This window comes from Aquarana catesbeiana, linkage group LG07 (assembly GCF_042186555.1).
Source record: "Aquarana catesbeiana isolate 2022-GZ linkage group LG07, ASM4218655v1, whole genome shotgun sequence".
In the NCBI taxonomy this organism is placed as follows: domain Eukaryota; kingdom Metazoa; phylum Chordata; class Amphibia; order Anura; family Ranidae; genus Aquarana; species Aquarana catesbeiana.
In genome coordinates, this window is record NC_133330.1 from 27,662,901 (window position 1) to 27,688,536 (window position 25,636).

Sequence of the window (25,636 nt, forward strand, 5' to 3'; positions counted from 1 at the left end):
TGAAAGGCAGTTATTTGCATGGTTCTGCTCGCTGTCTTGAAATGAGGAATTATCCTTTTATTTTTGATGGAATGAGACATGTGAATATCTTCTGTTCTAAGAAGGCTTTACTGTGCAACAAAATGTTGTTACTTGACATTATTATTATTATTATGCAGGATTTATATAGCGCCAGCAGTTTGCGCATACAACATTCACTTTACTTGGGCTACCATCAACTACAGACCTACGTGTAGCATTTGTGCTACTGTAAATCCAAAGCAAAAAAACAACATATTAAATCATGAAAAACTTTATCTGAAAAACAGCATTATAACGTGAATTCTTCTCCTCCTCCCAGGGCTCTGTTTTCTGGACGATGGACAGAGACAGAAAATAATGTGCACCATATGCCCGCAATTTCCGCAGACATGATGAGCTTGGTCCTTCAGTATATCTACACCAATGCAGCATCCATCAATTCCGAGAACATACAAGCATTGTTTATGGCCGCAGACCAATTCAACATCCTGGGTCTACAATGGCGATGCTTGGATTACCTAATTGACCAGCTATGTCCTGAAAACTGTATTGGCATTGGCAGGTTCTCCAGCCACTTTCATTGCCCCAAGCTGCATGAAAACAGCCATGCATACATTCGTCACCACTTTCACAAAATAGCATCGACCTCCGAGGAGCTTCTGGATCTAAATAGAACAGAGTTTGAGGATCTCATCAACAAAGACGATCTTGTGGTTAAAAGGGAGGAAGCCGTCTTTGAAGCCACCATCAAGTGGATTGAGCACAACCCAAATGATCGTAGGCAACATATCAGCACCCTACTGCCTAAGGTACGGTGGTGAACTCCATTTACCCATTGGGGTTGATTTACTTAAACTGGAGAGAGCAACATCTGGTGAAGCTCTGCATGGTGTCCAATCAGCTTCTAACTTCAGCTTGTTCAATTAAGCTTTGACAAAAAAACTTGGAAGCTGATTGTTTTTTATGCAGAGCTGCACCAGATTTTGCACTCTCTGGTTTTAGCAAATCAACCCCAATGTAAGAAAAAAAATATTCCATATTTTTTGCATGGCTTTGTAGGTGTATTCTCACACAGTGGAATCAGCACCCCCGTTGAACGTCTTTGAGAAAAATAGTGAAGGTTTTCAACTTCTTCCTGCCCGTAGTTTGTACAAATGTACGCAAAATGTTATAAGTAATCTTAAAGCGGAACACCATCCTACAGGGGAAGTTCTGCTTTAAGTCCTCCTCCCCTATCACATTTGGCACTTAATTTTTTTTGGGGGAGGGGGGAGTGGGTAACTAGTTTTGACAGATACTGGCTCCCACTTTTGCTCAGATCTCCTGGGTGATCTGAGCAGAGGTTCTCCTCTCCCTCCCTTCCCACAGTCTTCTGGGACACATCACAGGTCCCAGAAGACTGCGGGAGCATTAACAAAGTGAAGTGCGCCTTGCACATGCTGTGAAGCCAAAAGCAGCATAGCCGGCTGCCCACATTTAGGATGCCAGCACTGGATCCATGGACATGTAAGTGTAATTTTATTAAAAGTCAGCAGCTACAGGACTTGCCAACAATCTCTGGATGTCTGCAAACTCTGATCAATATGTAGGCAGGGGAAAGCTGCAGTACATCCTCCAACCTGAAGGTGGAAGTGTGGTAGATTTTCAAGTTGGCTGGAGTCCAGTGGGGAGGAAATGTCTCCTATCTTGGGCTCCGGGTGGCCATCTTAGGGAGGATGGTGATCTTATTAAATACTGAAGTCCCACAAGATTGGGGTGGCCATCTTGACAAAGGTTTAAGGATAAGTTTAGGGGCCAACCATTTACCCCACCCACACTGAGGCAGTAAGGTAGGGAGAGAGCTCCACTGCTTAGGAAAAGCACAGGTGCAGATGTATGGAGAGGTTCCGGAGGAACAGGGACACATAGGTTTCCTTTTTTAGGTTGTCTCCATTGCACCGGTCCCAGACGGACTGCCTCTGACCATCATGTACCGCAGAGGCCTAGTAGAATCCAGTGTCATTGAACCTTACCACCACCCCTCCAATGAAACACTCCTCTGGTACTGTGAAATTATAAATTAAATGTGTAACACCACTGAGTAAAGTCTGCTTCCTTACCAGTATTCCTTAGATAAGAAAACTGTATACTTCACAGCTTATGTGGTGTCAAAATTGTATTGGACTGTTGTACCTTAATGATTGTCTATTGAGTTTTATTGACCTCTATAACATGAAAAACCCTTTTTCTCTTCTTCCCCAGGTTCGATTGGCCTTGATACACACCACGTATTTGATGAACAACGTGGTGGTGAACATCCACATACAGCACAACAAAGAATGTATGAATATTGTCACCAGTGTGCTGAAGACTAAGCATGACTTAAACGCAAATGGATCCTCCAGTTCAGATTTCATGAACCCATTGACAAGGCCACGCCTGCCAAGTGCAATTCTACTCGCCGTTGGCGGCTATAGCTCTAGTAACCCTACCAACGCCATGGAGGCCTACGACTGCAGAGTCGACCGCTGGATTGACATCACCTATGATATGGAAAGCCCCAGGGCCTACCATGGAACATCATACTTAAATGGCTATGTGTACCTGGTTGGAGGGTTTAATGGCATGGATTTCTTAAATAGCGTAAGACGGTTTGACCCAGTCAAGAAGATCTGGAAACAAGTGGCTCCAATGAATCGTAAGCAATGCTATGTCAGCACGGCAGTCCTGCAAAACCGACTCTACGCCATGGGCGGGTTTGATGGCCACATCGGCCTGAAATCTGCAGAATGTTATGAACCAGAGACCAATCAATGGAATCGTATAGCTCCAATGAACAATATAAGAAGCAATGCAAAAGCCACCACCCTCAATGGCAAGGTAAGATATAGACACCCACTTAAAAACCAAATGGTCTTACACACACCTACATTCTAGAGCTGCAGCCTCCATCGCTTTCTTCAGCATTCAACACTTCTGTGAGCGTCGGATTCCTTTGTGCGCTGTAGTATGAAGTGTTTCCATCCCCTGACCACTGGGCCATTACAAGACTCAGCAATGACATGGGGGTCAGAGGCCGTTCCTTCTTCCAGGTCAGGGACCTGCTAAGCAGTGAAGAAAGGATGGGTTTCTTTTTATTTTTTTATTTTTTTGTAAATCCTTTATTTATACAATTATTATACACCAAACAGACAAGCAAACTACCAATATAAGCAGAGTACTGGGTATTGTCCAGGTTTCTTTTAAAGTGATTGTAGTGTTCAGCCACTTTGGGATTGAAGTACTGGAGGATCTCCTTTATGTGACTGGAGGTTTCAATGATTTCGAAACGACCTTCGAAGCAGAGTACTATGACAGGAAGACCAATGAGTGGTACGGCGTCCACAACATGAACATCCATCGCAGTGCCCTGGACTGCTGCATTTTGCCCGGCCTCCCCAACGTCCGGGATTATACCGCTAGTCGAGACACATTCTACAGAGAGGGAGCGAGGCGGGCATTATCCGACAGCTCTTTATAAGTGTAACAGAATGAAGTGACTCTTCAAAAAACATCAATATAAACTGTAATTGCCAATAAATTAGAAAACTGAACTCAAATGTTACTGTCATTCTTTGCAGGTAAGAATAATACCACTCAATCATTCCAGTTTAGAAATTGTCAACTAGAAATGTGGGTAAATGTTGGACTCTGTTCAGGTGACCTAAGCAGACTTTTTTGACACCAAGGATGAGATGATGTAACTAGAACAAGATGTCTTCACCAATTCCACAACTCCCGTACAATTTTTGGACAATCAACATCTGCCTTGACACATTCCATGGTGATTGGATTTAGGTGTTGGTGCGACCTGTGTGGATAGAAATGTTGGGGTATCTTCCTGACACTCATTAGAACGGAAGACGTGGCTTAGAGAAGCATCTTCAATATCACATAAAAAGTCCTGCTAAATGTGACTAACTACTACCTGCTGTCTAGCTTAAAGGATCCCCTTTTAAAAAATTTTTTACAAATGCACATTTTTTGCAGATAAATAAACATACATTTAATCTTTTTTTTCTAAGGTGCCTGCAAAGCATTACACCCGTGATCAGTAGGTCGTGGGTGCAATATCAGGCTCCTGCAGACACTCAGGATAGCCGTTTGCCTGTGCTTCTGATAGGGACAGGCAGTTACATGAGAGCAGGAAGATCAATGGACTATGAGAGCCCTCGCCAGCACCCCCCCTCAATTGAGAACTACAAGCCATCGGCCTCAATGGAAAGACGGTATTGGCAGTCTATTAATTTACAGGAAACTGTGAATGAATGATGTGGTTGTGTGGGTGGAGCCCTCCACTGCCAAGCTGTTTTTAAATTGTGACAGCGGGTGTGGGTAGGGCTTCCCCCACCCACTGTCACAATGGGGTTTCGGAAGGCTGCGGGGACTGGAGCACACTCCCAGTAACATGTTTCACCCTATATATGGGTGCAACATGTTACAGAAGGGGAACCTATCCTCTAAAGCAGGGATATGCAATTAGCGGACCTCCGGCTGTTGCAAAACTACAAGTCCCATCATCCCTCTGGGTGTCATGCTTGTGGCTGTCAGAGTCTTGTCATGTCTCATGGGACTTGTAAATCTGCAGCAGCTGGAGGTCCGCTAATTGCATATCTCTAAAGGGTAACTCCACTTTCATGAGAAAAAAAAATTAGCAAAAAAATAATAATATAGCTCACACAATTGCGACTCAAGTCATATTGTAATTGAATGTTATTAAAAAATACCTTTCCATTTCAATCTGCAGCTCTAATTTTCTGTAAAATGCAACATGGCAACATGGAGGTGTTCTGTACACAGACTGTGTACACAACGCCCCCGGAAAATGTAATTTCCTGCTTGTGAGATTGGCTCACTGATTTCCCCAGAAGTCTGCACTAAGGTACAACTTAGATTTTTGCCATCCCCTGCAATAAAAATGTCATTTTTCGTGAGATACTCTCAAATGGAAATCATGTCTAAAGGGATGCAGACCCTGACACTTTCCTCATTAGAATCCTGCAGGTGCAGCAGCTGACTGATAATTGTAAAACTACTCCCATACTGATTCACTCTGAACATGGACACAGGCAAACAGTTATTCCTTCAGAATAACAAAAGGTAGGAATCTGCACAAAGTTTGCAATGTACATAGATCACCCAGACTAAGAATGTTTTTTCTCAACAAAAGTGGAGTTACTCTTTAAGGTGATCGGATTTTCACATCCTACTGACCACACCCACTTTTAATAGGGTTGGGACAGCGGCAGAGCTAATAGTAAATTGTGAGAAGGGTGTAAAGGAGTATGGTTAGACAAAACCTAAGCCTGCTCTGTTTTGGATCAAGAGTGCATAACGTAGCGTGCAGGGGCCAGGATTAAGTAATGCACAGAGTGCAAAGGTCAAAAGTAACTGAATCACACAGTGCAGGGGTCAGGAGTAGGTAGCCCCCCACCCCAGTTCCCGTTGCATTTACCTCTATGGGTTCTATAGAATCACCGTCTGCAAAGCCCAGTGCGGTGGTCCTGAGTTTTGAAAACTGTACTGTTCTTCCTCTTCTTTGCCTAGAGACACCAGGAATGGATCAGTCTTCATTACCTATATATGGGATGTCAGTACACCCTTTGCGGTCTTCAGATAGCAACTTTGTTTTTTATTTTTTTATCGGCAATAGGGTCACTTTAAGAAAATGTAAATACCTAAACGCCCATACCAGTGGTAACTGCTCATGCAAGGCGCACAGGCACCGCCCCCCCCCCCATCCATGCGCCCAGACCCTTAATCTACATGATTAGAACCTCAGGCTCTAATTGGCTTAAAAAAAGGGTGGGCTCGGGGCACAGAGCACTGCACCCGAAGCCCACCCAGTTGTGTGATAATAGCGAATTAATATTCGCTATTGTCTTTCTGCTTCTCCTCCCAGGCAATCAGGAATTGGGTCCTGAGACCCGAATGACCGAGAGGAGAAGTGACCAGATTGGCTGGAGCAGAAGCAGGGAGGAAGAGGGGGAGACGCAGGGGGAAGTTAGCAAAGCTGCCCAGGACCTGGATGGGGTAAGTGCAGGGCTGGTGGACGGACAGACAGGCAAGCGGGGGGGATTGACTGAGCGACCCAGCGACAGGAAGGGGGGGGCGAATTGGGTAGGGGTACCGATTGACCAACCATCTGACCGCCCAGGCTGGGTGGTTTGTTTGCCACCTCCCCAAAATATGGAGCACCGGCCACCACTGGCCCATACACTTCAAGTGAACCAAATGCCTTTGCAAGCCCAAATGTTACCTTGTAAAAGTAGCAGTGACATCATCAGGGTGCTGTACCATATCCTGTGCAAAGAGTAGAGCTGTGGGAGGGGCCCAGCCCTACAGGAGGGGGGCGGAGACAAGACCGGTCACCCTGCACAAGAAGAGAGAGCAGCAGTGAGCCGTCTTTATTACAGGAAGTCTCACTCTGGATTACTGCACAGATCTGGAAGAAATACACAAAATATTCCAAGATTTAAGAAGCACACACATGATGAATGCATTTAGACAATGTTTGCTTAACCTGGAGTTCAGCTTTAAGTGTGGTGTAGCTTCCCTACTGTGAGCGTCCATTAATCTACAGGCAAACCACATGATTGTAATGGGGCCCCTATGAGATCAGGATTGTGGTTGCAGGTTAGAGCTCATCGCTCTGCCTTATTATGGGTCTATTAGTGTTTTCCTTCACCTCACATTACCCCTCAGTGCTGGCGAGGACTCTGACGTTCTAGAAGTGAATTAAAGGGTTTCCATAGTAATTAGGAGCAGAAGTTGGTGGCAGAATCTCGCGGTTGCTTGGATACTTTTGTCAGAAACAAACAGAACTTCAATGTGTGTTATCACAGCTGCTGTTTACTAGTTCCTCAAGATTCCATTCCTCGAGCTGAGCTCTTCCTACAAAGCAAGGGTTGGATGGCCAAACACCCCCCAACCACCGGTGCTGACAGTGTGCATTGTGCTGAGCAGCGCAATACCCATTCTATATGCACTCAGCTTTACCAAGCTTTGAAAGGCCTAAAACACCTCTCTGACCTACATGAATTCCTCCAGATGGCCCCATCTATCTTCATTCCTCCATCTTTCCTTTCTTCTTTCCATCATGTCTCACCATCCTTTCTTTCTTCCTGTCTTCCTTCTTTCTTACCTTCTTTTATCTCTTCCTTCCAGCCCCCTTCCTTCCCCTTGTCTTACCTTTCTTTCTTCCTTCCTTCTCTCCTTCTTCCTTCCTTCCTGTGCTCCCCCTTCCTTCCACCTATCTCTTCTTTCTTTCTTCCCTCTTGTCTCCCCTTCTTTTATGTTTTTCTTCCTTCCATCTTTTCTTTCTTCCTCCTATCCCTCCTTCCTTCCTGCCCCCCCCCTCTTCCTGTATGTTCTCTTTCTTTCTTTCCCTTTTTTTCTCCCCCCATCTTTCCCTTCTTCTGTCCTTTCTTACTTCCCTCCTGTCTCCTCTTCCTCCCTGCCACCAATTTCTGTCTTCCCCCATCTATTTCTTTCCTTCCTTCCTTCTTTTCTCACCTTCCATTGAGTTTCCCCTTCATTTCCACCTGCCCTCTTCTTTCCTTTCTTTCCTTCCCTCTCTCGCCATTTCTGCCCCCCCCCCCTCTCTTCTTGTATCTTCCCTTCATTTCTTTCCTACTTTTTTTTTTTTTCACCATCCCTCTCTTAGTACCTTTCCTTTCTCCCTTCTCTCCTGACTCCCCTTCCTTCCTTCCCTTTCTGCTTTTCCTTCTTTCCTGTCCCCCGGCTTTTCTGTCTCTTCCCTTCATTTCTCTCCTCCTTTTTTCTCACCCCCCCCCTTCCACCTACCTTCCTTCCTTTCCCCTATCTTCCTTCCCTTCCAGTCCCTTTCGTGTTTTCCTACTCCCTTCCCTCCTACATTCATTCGCTCCTTTTTCTTTCCTTCCTTCCTTCCTTCCTTCCTTCTTTCCTTCCTTCTTTCCTTCCTTCCTTCCTTCCTTCTTTCCTTCCTTCCTTCCTTCCTTCCTTCCTTCCTTCCTTCCTTCCTTCCTTCCTTCCTTCCTTCCTTCCTTCCTTCCTTCCTTCCTTCCTTCCCATGCTGCCTATAGGATTGTATAGCAGGCGCTTCCAGTTGTTGCACACACTTGGGTACCCTGAAGACCTCAAACTCTGAATATTCAAATCTTGACTCAGACCAGAGAGAAACAGGTGGGTCCTCTCGGGAGCTGGGTTTAAAGTTGAATTACACAAGTATGATACCTCATTTCAGACTGGCCACCATGGATTGATACTAAGGGTACCATATAACAATGTTCTTACCAGAAAGTGGAGGTACTTCCCAGCCACCCATTCGTAGTGTGGTTGACTTTCTGGCCCTGCACTTGCAGATCCTGACTTCAAATTCCACCATGACTTTTTCACATATTTTTATTCCATCCCCAAATCAGGGAACATAGGTTCATTTGCATGTGATCACAGCGGCTCTATAAAGATATGATTGGAATGTTAACTCCTTGGGGGTTGAACTATTGTGAATGACCGTTCGAACTGCACAAAGTACTTTTCGGTTTACATATATACGGGGGAAAAAACATACTAATATATGTGTAGCGGTACCCCCGTAAGACCTGTTGAGTGTTATAGGTAAAGTTGTATAGGTGTGTTATAGGTAGAGTTGATCCAGTGAAAATCCGATTGCCTCTTGGGGGATCAGGAAGGAATTTTTTCCCCTGCTGTAGCAAATTGGATCATGCTTTGCTGGGGGTCTTTGCCTTCCTCTGGATCAACTGTGGGTGAAGGATTGTTTATGGGATTGTTTTTGTATTTTTATTGAGGGGAAATGAACTTGGATGTGGATGGGGAACTTATGAGATGCCCAGGTAATTAAAGTCAAACGTTGGGACTCCTATATACATCACAGTATATATACACCCCTCTTCTCCTCCTGTCAGATCATCACTCCTCTCTCCTCCTGCACATCGCTTCCTGTCTTTCACTCTCTGGACTAGCTAGCACTGATTTGGTAGGCCTGACACTGGCTCAGTCAGGCCTAAAGCAGGTTCCTTTTACAGGCAGGGATCTCGGGCCCCTATGGTGTAGCAAATATTGAAAAGTCCCAGTGCTAGCTGTCCCTGTGACTACTGCTCCCAGTACCACCCCTTTAGGCACTGCCAGCCCTCCTGACTGCAGCTGCCTCACTGCACTGCCCATGAGATCACCATCCTCTAGACTGGCTCTGCACCCATCCCAGACTGCTGCATCTCAGGCGTGCCTTCCAGTTCTCCCGACGTTGTGTACACTCACCAGCCCTCCTGGCTGCCTCTGTGGAACTCCTGGAGACTTGCCCGGCAGTGTTTTCCCGCTGTCCTCTCTTGCTCCTCCTGTGCCTCCTGTGCAAGACACCTCTGTGGGTTGTAAGAGGGTTCCATCCGAGCCCAGGCCCAAGGTCACCAAGACTGGGGAACTCCCTCAAAGGCCCTGATAGTCTAACACTCTATCTCCATCTTCCACCTGGTCAACTCCTCCCCTGCTGGGCTGACCCAGGGTATTCAAGGAGGCCTACTCCTGCCAGTCTAAGTTGGGGCTTGGTCAGGGCTCCCTAGAATACCCCAGGTGGCTCCACCTCCCCTCCCACCTCTCTTTCCAGAACATTCTGGAAAGAAGTGGGAGGTCCTGGTGACACCACCTGTGTGTCACCCAGCACTGCTCTAGGTCACCCAGATCACAAAACACACCCAGGCTCAACTGCCAGCCAAGCCTGAAAATTTACCTACTCTGAAAAAAAACTGTACACTAGAGGGTGCTACAAATGTATGCTTGATTTCTGATTGATTGCCATAATTCACTACAGAATATGACATTTTATATGATTGTAAAAGCTGGTCTAATCATTTATGGTAATATAGGCGGTCTCAGGAACGCATTAGAAGACAACGTGTAGCAATGCACAAAGGTAATTTCCAGCTGGTTGTGTTTTCGTTTACATGCTTTTTCATGTGAGCACGTTAATACACGTAGGCATATTGTATGGACATATGCGCATGCAAGCACATGGGCTCGCATGCATCCTAATCCTGGTGCAGATGGCATATTTAAGGAACAGTGCTAAGCAGGAAATTTGCTGGATCATCTTCACCTGTTACCCCGCAACCTGAACCTGTTCCTAAGTGTTGTTTCTCCATTGCTGACCAAACTTGACCTTGGACCCGTCTCTGTCTTGAACTTGGTAAATTCCTGCCTATGGCCTGTTCCTGCTGATTCCTGGCTTGACCTCAGCCAGTTCTTTACCACAGCTTGTTCCTTCGGATTCCCAGCTTAGTCTTGGCTAGTTCCTGACCACAGCTTATTCCTGTTGATTCACAGTTTTGATCTGCTAACTGTCACGCTGACCACTGCCTGTCTGAACTACACTCTCAGACTGCTGTGCATCCCTGTGTTCCAGCCAGTGAATCCATATTTTCCAACCAGCTGCCTTCCTGTCAGCCTACACAAGCATCTCATGGCCAAGCCTGCCTTAAGAAGGAAGCCTCTGTAGACTGGTCTCATGGCATGTGTCCCACTCTGTGCCCTCTGAATCTCTGTGCTCCATTTCAGGGGTGTTTGGACCAGGTGTAAGGGAAATCCTCTAGACTGTTCTGTCTTCCTGCTATTGACCTTGACTAGTTCCTGCAGATTCCTGGCTTGACCTCGGATAGTTCCTAAATATGGCTTTTTCCTGCTAATTCCCAGCTTGACCTTGGCTAGTTCCTGACCATGGCTTGCTGATCTCTGCAAGTTCCTAACCATGGCTTGTTCTTGCTGATTCTTGATTTGACCTCAGCAAGTTTCTTACCATGGCTTGTTCATGCTGATTCTTGCTTTGACCTCAACAAGTTTTTGACCATGGATTGTTCACGCTGATTCCCAGCTTGATCTCGGCAGGTTCATGACCATGGCTTTTTCTTGCTAATTCCTGGCTTGACCTCAGCAAGTTCCTGACCATGGCTTGTTCTTGCTGATTCCCGGCTTCATCTCAGCAAATTTCTGACCATGGCTTGTCTTGTCTGATTCTTGGCATGACCTCAGTAAGAAACCATGAAATCAGACCGAGACAGAAGTACAGTTAAATCACAGTTGTTTAATAATAAAAGTAAAAAGAACAAACTTTGTCAAAACATAGCCAAAGTTCAGTAACCAAAACGGATAGTCACCCAAGCCAGAAGTCAGGGATCAATGTAGTGGAACAGCAAGCAGGATCTGGAGCCAGAAGGGATGTCAGCAAAGCAAGTCTTTAAACAGGAAAGCAGGAGAATGTCTCTGTGATGTTGACCAAGGCGAAGGCAGAGATCCTCTGGACTGGACGGCTTAAGCAGGCAGGACTGACGAGCAGGATATCATCAACAGCTGAGTAACTGTGGAAAGATAGGAGATGGCAATTAGCCAACAGTTGAGCGGCCAGCTCAGAGAAGGAAGGGCTGAGCCCAGCCCTGACAGTTCCGGACCATGGTTTGTTCCTGCTGATTCCCAGCTTGACCTCAGCTAGTTTCTGGCCACGGCATGTTCCTGTTGATTTCCAGTTTTTATCTCAGCTAGAGGTATAAGTGAAGCCCTCTAGTTATATTGGCCTCCAGCCAGATAGGTGATAGGTGGTTACAATGAAAGTATCGATAAGTTATCACAATCAGCCTCATCTCTGTTATCCCAGCTCTTCATTGACAAACAATGCTAGGACTGGGCACAGAGAGCAGTTGGATGCCAACTTCAGTGGAGCACAAGACACAATCTTGTGTCAGTCTTCATCTTCAACCTCCTAATAGAAATCTGTCCAGAAGAAAAATACCTGTGTTTGAAACTTCAGACAGAAGCTGTCATTTAATGTCTATTGATCTGCATCCTAGATCCAGGTCAGTAATGTCATTGAAGTGAACCTGCAAACATCCATAGAGTTGTAAACGGCACCCATCCTTCTGAGGTTTCTCACGCAGATAATCTGCTTTTTGAAATACCCAATATTATGCAAGTGTTTTTTTTTATATCCAGGTACCATATTTAGTCACTAGGTGGAGCCATTGTTGGTTGGTTAAATTTGTTAACAATATTTTGCAACCCGTTGCCTTCAATGGGTTTTGGGCAAGTATCTTTGTATTAAAGGATTAAAGCGGTATTAAAGTGATATTAAAAGCAATTAAAAAAACAAAAAACAAACATTGCCTTACTCTGTGCAAATGGTTTTGCACAGGGCAGCTCTGATCCTCCTCTTCTCGGGTCCACTACCCGTGCTCCTGGTCCCTTCCTCCTGCCGAATGCCCCCAAGCAGGCTCGCTCTTGAGCCGCTGCTCTGCACGTCAATTCACAAACAGAAACGCGGCGTGGCCCTGCCCCCTCCCTCCTCATTGGCTCACTGGCTGTGATTGACAGCAGCGGCAGCCAATGGCTCTTGCTGCTGTCTCAGCCAATGAGGAGAGAGAATCTCTAGGTTGGATCGCAATGGGGCTCTGATAAGTATTAGGGGGGCTGCTGCGTAGGGAAGCTTTTTTTACCTTCATGCATGAAGGTAAACAGACTTGAGCCTTTAAAACCACTTTAAATCCCAAACCAAAAATGTAATATATTGCAGCTTAACAATCATTAAATGTGGTGGCTACATCAGTTTTATTTCCTTTGGCATTTTCCCCCTCTGTTTTCACCTGGGGAACTGGCTAGTAACACACCCCTCTATTAGTGAGACACAGCTCTGGAGGAATGAGCACAGGAACACAGGATACACTGCAGACAGTGGCATTGTCAGCCTGGGAGGGAGGGCAGTGTTAGATGTACTAGCAGATTTAAAAACACTAACAAACTGAGGCTAAATCCAGCTAACAGCCTTTTTCCCCCTTAAGGATAAAGGTTTTACATAAATAAATAAAAGCTGATTATTTTATTCACCCCTGCCAGTGTTAAGGGAGGAGAGAAGGCAGAGAGGAAACAAGAGAAGAATTAAAGTGGAGTTCCACCCACTTTTACAACTCTTCAGCATCCCTCACTAAACTGTGAACTGTAAACGAATTGGATATTTTTTTAAAAAAATTCTCAGCCGTATTCATTTTTCACTTCCTCCTCCCTGGCCGCGGCCCATCGCATCATTTCCTGTTTGCAATGCCTTCTGGGAAGGGATGGCAACTTCCTCTGACACTGCCGTTGCTATGGAAACCTGACACATTGCTTGTGTTGCACTGAGCATGTGCGAGATCTGCAAGGATGAGATCCAGAAAGAAATACAGTCTGACTTCAGATGCCCAGACTTAAGATGGCCACGGCCTGCTGTAAGTTTATAAAATAACAAACTACTGCTATAAACTAACAAAACAGACCTTAGTTTACAGACTAACTTTACTAGAATACATTAAGCTTGTGTATTATAGGGGTATTTTCTATTTAAAAAGTATAATTTCGGCTGGAACACCACTTTAAGGAAGGAGAGAGAGAGAAGGAAGGAAAGAAGGAAGTAAGGATAGAAAGGAATGAAAAAAAAAAGGAGAGAAGAAAGGAAGAGAGCAGGAAGAGAGAAAAGATGAGAGGAAAGGATAAGGGAAGGAAAGAAAGAAAGGAAAGGAAAATGAAGTAACTGGGGAGGGAAGGAAGATAAAAACAAAGAGGAGAACGGGAAGGAACAGAGGAATTAAAGAAGGAAAGGAAGACATGAAAGCAGTGGCGCATCCTCAATGGGTGCAATGCGTTGAGAGCACTCAGCCCTTAGGGGGGGAATAGGGCCCACTGTGCTCTCACTAGACATGTGTGGTTAGTTTCGTACGAATTGAAAATTCGTACGAATTTCCGAAAAATTCGTACATTCGGAAGCATCCGAAATACAAATTTCTATGCTTCCGAATTGTATACGAAATATGAAATTTCGTTCACGAATTTCAGATCCAAATTCCATTACAACGGAAACTTGACTGGTGTTTTGTTGACCAATCAGAGGTTTTCTTCTGCTACTGAGTGAGGGTTGGGAAAATTACCTTTTTTAATATGGGAGTGGGAGACTGGTACTGGTAGTCGATGGGAGATTCAGAATCGGACAAAATAAGAATGTTCGTTAATATCGTTTCATTATTGTCATAATAATTACGATTATTCGTTATGATGAAGTTAAAAACCCAGGAAGTCAGCACAGCACAGGGATGGTGGGAGCCCCTCATAATGAGCACAGCAGGGGTACAGCCCCAGGAGGAAGTCAGCACAGCACAGGGATGGTGGGGGCCCCTCATAATGAGCACAATGGGGTAAAGCCCCAGGAGGAAGTAAGCAAAGCCGGGGATGGTGGGAGCCCCTCATAATGAGCACAGCGCAGGGATGGTGGGAGCCCCTCATAATGAGCATAATGAGTCAACGACTGCCATATTGAGAAAGGTATTTTTTGCTTTTTAAATTCATCATAACGAACGTTCGTAATTGTTACGAAAAGTTAACGAACCTAACGAAAATTCGTATTTCGTACGAATCCAAATTGAATTTCGGACACAAATTACCAAATACGAATTAACGGCTAATACGAAACGGAACGGAACGAAACAAATTTATTGACGGCACACATGTCTAGCTCGCACATACTTGTTTGTAGCCTAAACAGTGAAATTTGTACTTAAAACTGTAATTTTGTAACTTTTGGAATTGCCAGTAAAAACTTGGCTGTGCCAGTAAATTTTGGGTGTCGTGTCAGTAAATTTCAATCTATTAGGTTGATAACACTGCTGCACCACCATTTTTAAAATCAAGAAACTTCATCATGCAAAAGCCCCGGGATGTGGAACATTCTGAAATGAAGTGTGATATGATGTGACCGGGTTACTATCAATTCTAAATAAACAATCTATACAATATATTTTAGTTTTCACTATTACTATATAATAAAGACATATGTGGATATTGTATGGCCTCTGGTTGGGCAGTTCTGGGTGCAGGCGCGTTGCTACCTTGCTCACGTGGATTACGAGCTTGTGGCCCAGCTTTGGGTTAATGGGGCGAGTGACAGGCTTACTAGTGCCTGGCAGATCAGATTAGGACAGCAGCTCGTCTCGTGCGTTGTTATAGAGTGGAGAAAAAACCACACGGAGCCACGGACATGACTACCAGGTACCATTCTGGCATGGAGGAAGAGTATGATGTCATTGTGTTGGGGACGGGGCTCAAGGTAGGAAAATTACATTGACGCTTTTTCTATTCCCGTTATATCTATTATCACCTCCTTGTCAAGTCAGTGCAATAACCCGCAGTAACCAATCAGAAATCAGTCAGAGCTGATCTGAATGTTTTTGGAAATCTGATTGGTTTCACTTTGTACATAACTCTTGCTTTCTACTTTATTTTATTATGGGAGCAAATAGATACAGGGACTGGATTCAGATTATCAATAGATCAATCAGATTGAGATAGGGCACAGTGGCTCTGGTAAGGCTGCGCTCAATAAAAAAAGGGGTTCCCTTTAAACAGAGGGCCCAGTTTTGAAGATTCACACAAAGTCCAGTGACAGCGCCAAACAAAAGGTCCAATAGTCCGAAAACCTTTAAAGTGGTATTAAACCCAAAAGCAAACATTTATTATATTGCAGCTTGCCGATTCTTAGATGTGATGGCTGAATTAGTTTTCTTTTTTTAGGCTTTCTTTCTTCTATTTTCCTCTGGTGAACCAGCCAAAAAGTCTGTTGTTTTTCTAAAGCTCTGGCTCAGGGGTAGGCAACCCCCGGCACTGGTGCCGCAAGCCGTATCCGAAGCCTCTTTTGCCGGAATTCGCTTCCCTCCCCATCAGCAGAGCAGCGCAGGGAAGTGTCAGTGGGACACTAATGCATTCCAGTTTCAGAATTCCACACGCCGCACCTGCACTGAGTGGGGTGGGGGGGCATTGCGCCCCCACACATTGTAATAGATGGGAAACATTGTTTGGTTCTCTAACTTTGCTGTAGTTGCGATCGTCAACTTTTGTGATGGGGAAGAGATTGGGTGCAGTTCTGCGGGGGGGGAGGGGGGGGTCCCTGTTTCCAAGAGGAGGAGGACTGTCATTGGCCACTGCTGAAGCCAATCACAGTCCTGCTAGCCCTGTCCACCATCTGGAGGAAGATGACTCACTTGGTTGCCACTAGCAATCTCAGCAAGAAGAGATTTTACTGATTGAGAAAACCACAATCAGGTGACAGTTTGTGGAATTACTGTTGAGCTTCTGGGAACTTTGTTGAAGTTATTCCTAACCCTTTGCATCACTTACTCCTGAACCCCGGCACTCTGTGTCCCTTTAAGCCACAGCCAGTATTCAGCGCAATGAAAATCACACCCAACTTTTGCTGCGACGCAGAGCGCCACACTTTTTCTCAGCTGCGGGGGCCCAACTTATGATCCTGCACACAGGCCCACTGCTTTCAGAAAATGTCCCTGACCTGAGCTCATCATTACGCATTCATTCCAGATGCTTGTATGTAATATCCCATACATCACATACATCCTATACATCCCATAATCCCATACATCACATACATCTCATACATCACATACATCACATATGTCCCATACGTCCCCTACATCACATACATCCCATACATCACATATATCACATACGTCCCATACGTCACATACATCACATACATCCCATCCATCCCCTAATCCCATACATCACATACATCCCATACATCACATACATCCCATATGTCCCATACATCCCATACACCCCATACATCACATACATCCCATACATCACATACGTCCCATACGTCACATACATCCCATACATCCCCTACATCACATACATCCCATACATCACATACGTCCCATACGTCACATACATCGCATACATCCCATACATCACATACATCCCATACATCACATACATTCCATACGTCCCATACATTCCATACGTCCCATACATCCCATACATCACATACGTCCCATATGTCCCATATATCACATACATCACATACATAATATACATCACATACGTCCAATACATCCCATACATCACATACATCACATACATCACATACATCCCATATGTCCTATACGTTACATACATCACATACATCCCATACAAGCACGTGGGCTGGATGCGAGAGGTGGATCAGCAGAATGAGTGTGCCAGGACAGGTAGATGTGTCTCATCTCTGCTTCCTTTCAACACTCTGCATATCACACATATCATAGATGACAAGAGGGTACAGCGGTGGAGCAGATGAGCAGGAGGGTACAGTGGTGGGACAGAAGAGCAGGGGGGTTCAGTGTTGGGGCAGAAAAGCAGGGGGGTAGAGCAGTGGGGCAGATGTGAAAGGAGGTGTATTGGTGGGGCAGATGAGCAGGGGGTTACAGTAGTGGGGCAGGAGAGCAAGCGAAATAGAGGTGGGGCAGAAGAGCAGGGGAGGTACAGAGGTGAGACAGATGTGCAGGAGATACACTGGTAAGGCAGATGAGAAAGTGGGTTACAGTGGTGGGGCAGATGAGCAGATGGGTTCAGTGTTAGGACAGATGAGAAGGTGATTCAGTAGTGAGACAGAAGAGCATGGGGATACGGCAGTGGAGCAGATGTGCTGGAAAGTACAGTGGTGGGACGGATGAGAAAAGGGGTACATTGATGGGGCAGATGAGCAGGGGGGACAGTGGTGGGGCAGATGTGCAGGATAGTACAGTGGTGGGGCAGATGTACAGGGGGTACATTGATGGGGTAGATGAGCAGGGGGTCAGTGATCTGAGGTGTAAAAATGCATGAATTGGGGCTGATCTGAGGCGTGAGAGTGCAGGATGTTAATTTCTTACTACTAAAGTAGTTTACAGTTTACAGCATTTACTTTATAAAAAATCCTTTTCATGATTTTGAGTGTGAAGTTGATATTTTTAAAAAACTCAGTTTCTTTGAAAACATTTTTCGGCACACTGTGCTCAAAAGGTTGCCTACCCCCGCGCTAGCTCTCCAGCAGAATGTATCAGTTTACATGGATGAGACAAACCATTTAACACTGGCAGGGGTAAACAACAGTGGAGGCTGGTGCTCAAACTTTTTAGGGGGATGCAAACAAACTGAATAAAACCGTCAATTGCAGCCTCACTGTGCCCATCAAACGCAGCCTCACTGTGCCCATCAAACGCAGCCACTGTGCCCATCAAACGCAGCTACTGTGCCATTAATTGCCGCCACTGTGCCCATCAAACGCAGCCACTGTGCCCATCAAATGCTGATACTGTGCCATCAAATGCTCCCACTGTGCCCATCAAATGCAGCCACTGTGCCATCAAATGCTCCCACTGTGCCATCAATTGCCGCCACTGTACCCATCAAATGCAGCCACCGTGCCCATCAAATGCTCCGACCGTTCCATTAAATGCTCCAACTGTGCCCATCAAATGCCACTGTGACCCCCCTGCCCGCTCGCCGTCTGCCCAGCACTTACCCTGTCTCGGTGAGGCAGTGGGTGACGGCGACGAGCGGTGTCCGCTATGATCTCCACCTGATCTCATTGACCATCCCGCGGTCCAGTCCGTAGTGATGAGCAAGAATGCTGAGCAGCCACTGAGTGCTGTGGGCCGGCCGCAGGGGAGGTACAGGGGGGTCAGAGGGCTCCATGTCAGCCAGGCGCCCGGGACATCCAGAGCCAGAGCGTTCAGTGTGTGCGGAGTGTGCACCGACCTCTCTGTCTGCACCGACCTCCCTGTCGTCACTATGTTCTTCCAACTATGGAGAGCTCGGGCAGCAGCAGCGGCGGAGGTGTTTGCTCCTCTCATGCTTCCTCCGCTTGCCAAAGTGCCACTAGGTATCCAATAGGTTTGCCTGGCGCTTTGGTCAATCGGGAAACAGGTCTCACCGACCTGCCTCCTGATTGGTGGGGAGGCACTGTAGTGTGAAGATAGCAAAAATTCATTCGCTATGGTCACACAATTGGGTGGGATCAGGGCGCACTCTCTGCGCCCCAAGCCCACCCTTTTTTTAAGCCGATTAGAGCCTCTGGCTCTAATCACGTGCTTCAAAAAAACACCCCCTCCCACCCCTGACATAGGAATCCATGCGTCCGGCGTCCTGAAATAGGCCGGGCGCAAAGATAGGGAGCCGCGGCAGGGAAAGGGGGGGCGGCGCCCATGCGCCCTCAATGCACAGGCCGCCACTGGTAAACAAAATAATCAGATTTTATTTATTCATGCAAAACCTTTATCCCAAAAGGAAAAAACAGTTTGCTGTAACTGATAACAAAGTGTGAGCTGGAGTTTGGCTTCAATGTGTTAATGTATTGAAATAAGCTAATACATTTAACTCCAACCTCCCCTCCCCCCAAGACTGGCGATGGTGCTGTCTGCTGTGATTCCTGTGACCAATCCCTCCAGAGTTGTGTCTATAAATCATGGGGCGCCATACGGCCTTCCTGACGCCCCCCCCAACCCTGCCTACACGCCCCCCCCCCCCCCCCCCCCCCCCCCCCGGATGCAGTGGAACAGGACTTTATCCACTTATGCTTCAAAAATGAAAAAAGTCCCTCCTCTGCTCCCACCTCCTTGGTCCCTTTGTTGACCTATTGGGGCCCAGGGAAATGTAAATTAAGTCCTGGTGAGCAAGTAGGAGTGGGGGTGTGGTCTAGTAAAATTAATGTATTCATTTTGGCAGAAATTAACAATAAAGCTGCCCAAACAACAGGACCGGTTGCACTGCCTTATCATCAACCCTGGTACAGGAGGTTTGTTACTGGCCAGATAACCAGGTGAAAACAGAGGGGGAATAAAAGCCAAAGAAAACAAATGCAGCCACCTAACCATTGGTAAGCTGCAATATATGACATTTTCGGTTTTGGATTTAATACCGCTTTAATATTGGTATTAGTTCATATTACGATAATAAGACAACATAGAACATCCAATGCATCCCCCCCTTCTTCAGGACCACAGAGCATATAAAAATATTTGTTAACAGATACATTTCTATATCAGTGCAATTCATATTTGATCAATTCATATATAAATATAATCAAAGTAATTACAACAGAAGAGAATGTTCAATTGTAACTAAAAATAATTCTGTTTTATTTCTGACATTAATTTCTTCTGCAAATTTAAAGGCTTCTAATTTAGTGTTTGAATTTTTAATCTGCCGTGTACATTAACCTTCAGGGGTCTATTTTTACATTTTTTTCTTTTTACATAACTTTTACCTAGGATTCACACATTTTCTAAATGAATCCCATTAGAAATAACAAATGACTTTTGGTTGAAAGTTGTGAATCTTTGACAGTATGTCAGATGGTATTTAAAAAAACATTTGTAAGGAAAGTGTTGCATTAAAGTAGTCAACTTACTTGATATAAGTTGCCTCAAGTGTGCCCCCTGCAAAGCCCAAAGGGCAGCACATCATACATGTGTAATGCTACAGAAATAAGAGACATGCAACAGGGGATTGTCAGAGACTGATGACATGCTGCTAAGAGATGGTCGGAAACTGAGGCCAGGCTACAGGAGATGATCAAAAACTGAGGACATGTTACAGGAGATGGTCAGGGACCATGGGATTGCTACAGGAGATAGTCAGAGACTAATGCCAGAGACTGAGGACATGCTACAGGAGATGGTCAGCGACCACTGGAATCCTACAGGAGATGGTCAAAGATCACTGGTATCCTACAGTAAATGGTCAGAGACCAGTGGCATCCCACAGGAGAGATGGTCAGGGGCCACAGGCATGCTACAGCAGATGGTCGGTCAGAGGCTGATGACATGATTGCTATGAGAGATGGTCGGAAACTGAGAACATGCTACAGAAGATGGTCAGAGGCTGATGACATGCTTGCTACAAGAGATGGTTGGAAACTGAGGACATGCTACAAGAGATGATCATAATACACTGGCAGAGAGACGGTCAGTGACTAGTGGCATCCCACAGGAGATGGTCAAAGACCATGGGCATGCTACAGGAGATGGCCAGAGACTAGGGATATGCTGTAACAGACGGCCAGAGTCCGAGGACATGCTACAGGAGATGATCAGAGACTGAGGACATGCTACAGGAGATGGTCAGAGACCACTGGCATCCTACAGGAAATGGTTAGAGACCAGTGGGATCCTACAGGAACTTGTCAGAGACTAGTTGCATCCAACAGGAGATGGTCAGAGACCACGGGCTTGCTACAGGAGATGGTCAGAAAATGAGGACATGCTACACGAGATGGTCAGAGACTACTGGCATCCTACAGGAACTGGTCAGAGACTAGTTGCATCCTACAGGAGATGATCAGAGACCGCGGGCATGCTACAGGAGATGATCCGAAAAGAAGGACATGCTACAGGAGATGGTCAGAGACCACGGGCATCCTGCAGGAGATGGTCACAGAGAGCAGACATGCTACAGGAGATGATCAGAGACTGGGGACATGCTAAAGAAGGTGGCCAGCGACTGAGGACATGAAATAGGAGATGAACAAGAAACACTGGCATGCTACAGAAGATAGTTAAAACTGAAGACATGGAGCAAGAAAAGATCAGAGACCATGGGCATGCTACATAAGATGGTCAGAGACTAGGGACATGCTATAAGAGATGATTAGTGACTGAGTACATGCTACCGGAGATGGTCAGAGGCCACTTGCATGCTAGAGGAGATAGTTAAAAGCTGCAAACATGCAACAAGAGACGGTCAGAGACCATACGCATGCTACAGGAGATGGATAGAGATTGGAACATGCTACAGGAGATAGTCAGAAGCCATTGGCATTCTATAGGTGATAGTTAAAATCTAGTCAGATAGTCAGAGATTGTAGCTATGCTACAGAATGCGGCATACAGGACTTTTGTTGTTACACTGTCAGTGTCGGCTGACATCACAGGCAGAGGAGAGAAGCTGTGAAATGTAAGCTCTTAGGAGGATTTGGGACACCGTCACCAGCCGGTGGCTTATATATCAATCTAGTGTGCATGAAACAGGGATTAGCCTTATTTCTTTGATAACAACAACAAAAGCAACACAAACCGTGGAGTAACCTCGGGGGGGTACACAGAGGACAGGAGGACAGGGCCCGGCCTTGGCGGCTTCTTACAGTTATATTACCTTTTTATACATTTTTTTTCCTGCAGCGTTATCTGCTGTCCCAGCCTCTTGCTAGCTGCGGGCTTGCATTGACAAGTGTCAAATGTTGTGTTCTGCATTTGAAGAGATTGTTTCTAATAAGTATGTGTGTGAGTGGAAAAGGTATTTACCTGTATTTATTTGTTACAGGTATTTATATAGCACCATCAATATGCACAGCTCTTTATTTATTGTACATTCATATCAGCCCCTGCACTCAAGGAGCTAACAACCTAAGGTTCCTGTCTCACATACACATAACCAATTAGACAGGAGCCAATTTACCTGCTAATATGTCTTTGGGGCAGGGCTGGATCTAGTCTATCTGATCTGGGGATAGAGTAACAAAAAAGTCAGGGGGCACAATATTAACACTGTGGGAGACACTGACAGTCTGTCCCACCATGTCATGATCAGGGAAACATTAGTATGTATTAGGCTGTCATTAGATTAGGATGATTAAACAGAACCTGTACCCCCCTATATCAGGAGTCCCTATCAGAGTCCCCGTTTACATCATGAGCACTCATCAGAGTCCCCCTTCACATCAGGGTCCCCATCAGAGTGCCCCCTTACATCAGGGTCCCCATCACAGTGCCCCCTTACATCAGGTGTCCCCATCAGTGTGCCCCCTTGCATCAAGTGTCCTCTTTAGAATGCCCCTTACATCAGGTGTCCCTATCACAGTGCTACTTTACATCAGGTGTCCCCATCAGTGTGCCCCCTTGCATCAGGTGTCCTCATCAGAATGCCCCTTACATCAGGTGTCCCCATCAGAGTGCCCCCTTACATCAGGTGTCCCCATCAGAGTGCCCCCTTACATCAGGTGTCCCCATCAGAATGCCCCCTTACATCAGGTGTCCCCATCAGAGTGCCCCCTTACATCAGGTGTCCCCATCAGAGTGCCCCCTTACATCAGGTGTCCCCATCAGTGTGCCCCCTTACATCAGGTGTCCTCATCAGAATGCCCCTTACATCAGGTGTCCCCATCAGAGTGCCCCCTTACATCAGGTGTCCCCATCAGAGTGCCCCCTTACATCAGGTGTCCCCATCAGAATGCCCCCTTACATCAGGTGTCCCTATCTGTGTGCCCCTTTACATCAGGTATCCCCATTACAGTGTATGGGGGCACTCTGATTGGATTGTCCAAATTAGAGTGTCCCCATACATCAACTGTCTGCATCAGAGTGCTCCCTATCAATTTATATATAGATGACTCCCGCGCTGTCAAAGGGTCTGCACTAAGAAACACTGCTGCAAAAAACCTATAATTCTGATCCAAACAGAAAAATGAATAAATTGTGAAATAGTGATGGTATTTGCGCTGTGAAAAACAAATATGGGAGGGACTAAAAATAGGGAGTGCTGGTGGAAACTAAACGATATGTGATAAAAGCAAACAAGTGCATGTGTATCAAATCAAATAATATCAGATAATACCTGATGTAGTAGAACAATCCAAAAAATATAAGAAAATAAACACATGTGAACTCAAACAATACATAGCAAACACATGTGTCATAAAATAGGAAATTGCTTGTGAGAAAAATGAGTCTAAAAAAACAACTGGCAAGGTATATGAAAAAAAAATGACAAAAAAGTTTATATAATAAAGCAGTGCATATATGGTGAAAATAGATCAATCCCACCATCAGAAAAACACTTGTGTAACAAATGGAATCTTCATTGATCACACATCTGTGTCTGCAAGCAGCTCACCTTACTGCTGTAAGGTGCACAGCAGGGATATGCAATTAGCGGACCGCCAGCTGTTGCAGAACTACAAGTCCCATGAGGCATAGCGAGATTTCTGACAGTCACAAGCATGACACCCAGAGGCAGAGGCATGATGGGACTTGTAGTTTTGCAACAGCTGGAGGTCCGCTAATTGCCTATGCCTGGTATACAGCATAGACTGGTCATAGATTACAAGTAAGGCTGGTTGATGCAAAGGTGAGGTAATATCCTATATGTTGCTTGGACGGTCCCAATGATGGATGTAAGGACGATATGAAAAAAATGTAGAAAAATATATCTAGCGTAACACCGCAATGAACACAGTGGGACAGGGACGGATCAGAAAGCAATGCACTCACTTTTTAAAAATGAGCATAGGCATCAATCCACGAACGCCAAGTTCGTATGCCCCCGTTGAGAGAAAACTTCAGTCCGCTCCTGCTCCCCAGTGCTCATCAAATAGTCTCAGTGAATGTAAGTGAACCATGAAGAGAGAATATACATAGCATATTTCCCGTATATAAAAGCCGTTTTATTAATAAAAGGTTAAAATGCAAACTCACATGTAAGAACGTATACAGAGTGGAGCATCCACGAGCGCCGAGCTCGTCTCCTGCCGTCAGGCTCTGAGTGTACCCAGTGCTCCAATCCCGACGCGTATCATCACATCACGTGACTTCATCAGGGGAATTTAGCACCAGCCACCACTGGTGGGAGGAAACAAGAGTACAGTGGTGCAGTGGGTAGCACTCTCGCCTTGCAGTAAGAAGGGTTGCTGGTTCGAATCCCGACCACGACACTACCTGCCTGGAGTTTGCATGTTCTCCCTGTGTCTGTGTGGGTTTCCTCCGGGTACTCCGGTTTCCTCCCACACTCCAAAGACATGCTGGTAGGTTAATTGGATCCAGTCTAAATTGTCCCTAGTATAGGTATGAATGTGAGTTAGGGACCTTAGATTGTAAGCTCCTTGAGGGTATAGGGACTGATGTGAATGTATAATATATATATATATATATATATGTAAAGCGCTGCGTAAATTGACGGCGCTATATAAGTACCTGAAATAAATAAAATAAATAAAATAAGAGTACCCAAAGGAAACCCACCCAAGCACAGGGAGAACATGCAAACTCCAGGCAGACAGTGTCCTGGTCAGGAATCAAATTGATGACCCCAGTGTTGCTAGGCAGAAGAGCTAACAACTGAGCCACTGAGCTTCAGCAAAAGGCAGTGTTTGACCAGCAGTGCCCGCAATGCCAACTGATCTCAATAAGACCTGCTGCGTAGCACGGACGTAGCACAAAGCAGGTTTAATGCAGACACTGACTGCACTATTGAAGTAAATGAAATTGCTTTTGATGTGCACTTTAAATGTAGTAAAGAAAACAAAATCTGTCTACACATGCTCTTTAAATGACTTGAAAGAACCAAAATCCTATGACACCCACATGCAGTAAGAGCCCATTTACACCAGCAGGCAAACTTTATGGTGTGCATAACATCTGTGTGTGCTGTACATCCATTGTTACATCGCATGGCAGTGTTTATGTCTCTTTTTTTTAAAATGATACAATTCTTTAACCCCTTCCCACTCAGGCCCAGAAAGAAACTCCATGGAAAATGTCAGCCGTCCCAGCTAGGCAAGTATTTCATAATGAGCTAGTATGCGATGCATACTAGCTCATTATGCCTTTGTCTTACAGGTTTTCTTTTTTTTTTAAAGCGTTTACAACCTCTTTAACTGGACTATTACACCCAGTGGACAGGAAGATCTGCATGATCATGTGACCAATGTGATTGGCTGCCACAGTGGTCACATGATTGGGAACTGGTACTGCCGGTGTTCTGCCGAGAAAGGACCCCCCTCTACTGC

General features: G+C 45.5%; 2 protein-coding genes and 1 pseudogene across 2 annotated transcripts in view; all 3 read left to right on the plus strand.

Moving 5' to 3' along the window:
• The window catches only part of NCKIPSD (NCK interacting protein with SH3 domain), a gene marked incomplete in the record, with an annotated part of 558,334 nt that overhangs the window by 213,746 nt on the left and 318,952 nt on the right, over positions 1–25,636 (plus strand).
• Positions 396–3,520, plus strand: LOC141102816 (kelch-like protein 10; annotated as a pseudogene).
• LOC141102815 (rab GDP dissociation inhibitor beta-like) overlaps positions 14,981–25,636 on the plus strand; it is a 54,028-nt gene continuing 43,372 nt past the window's right edge. The window contains exon 1 of the mRNA XM_073591839.1: positions 14,981–15,148. Coding sequence (XP_073447940.1) covers positions 15,080–15,148 — 69 coding nt within the window. The 5' untranslated portion in view covers positions 14,981–15,079. The remainder of the gene's footprint in view (positions 15,149–25,636) is intronic.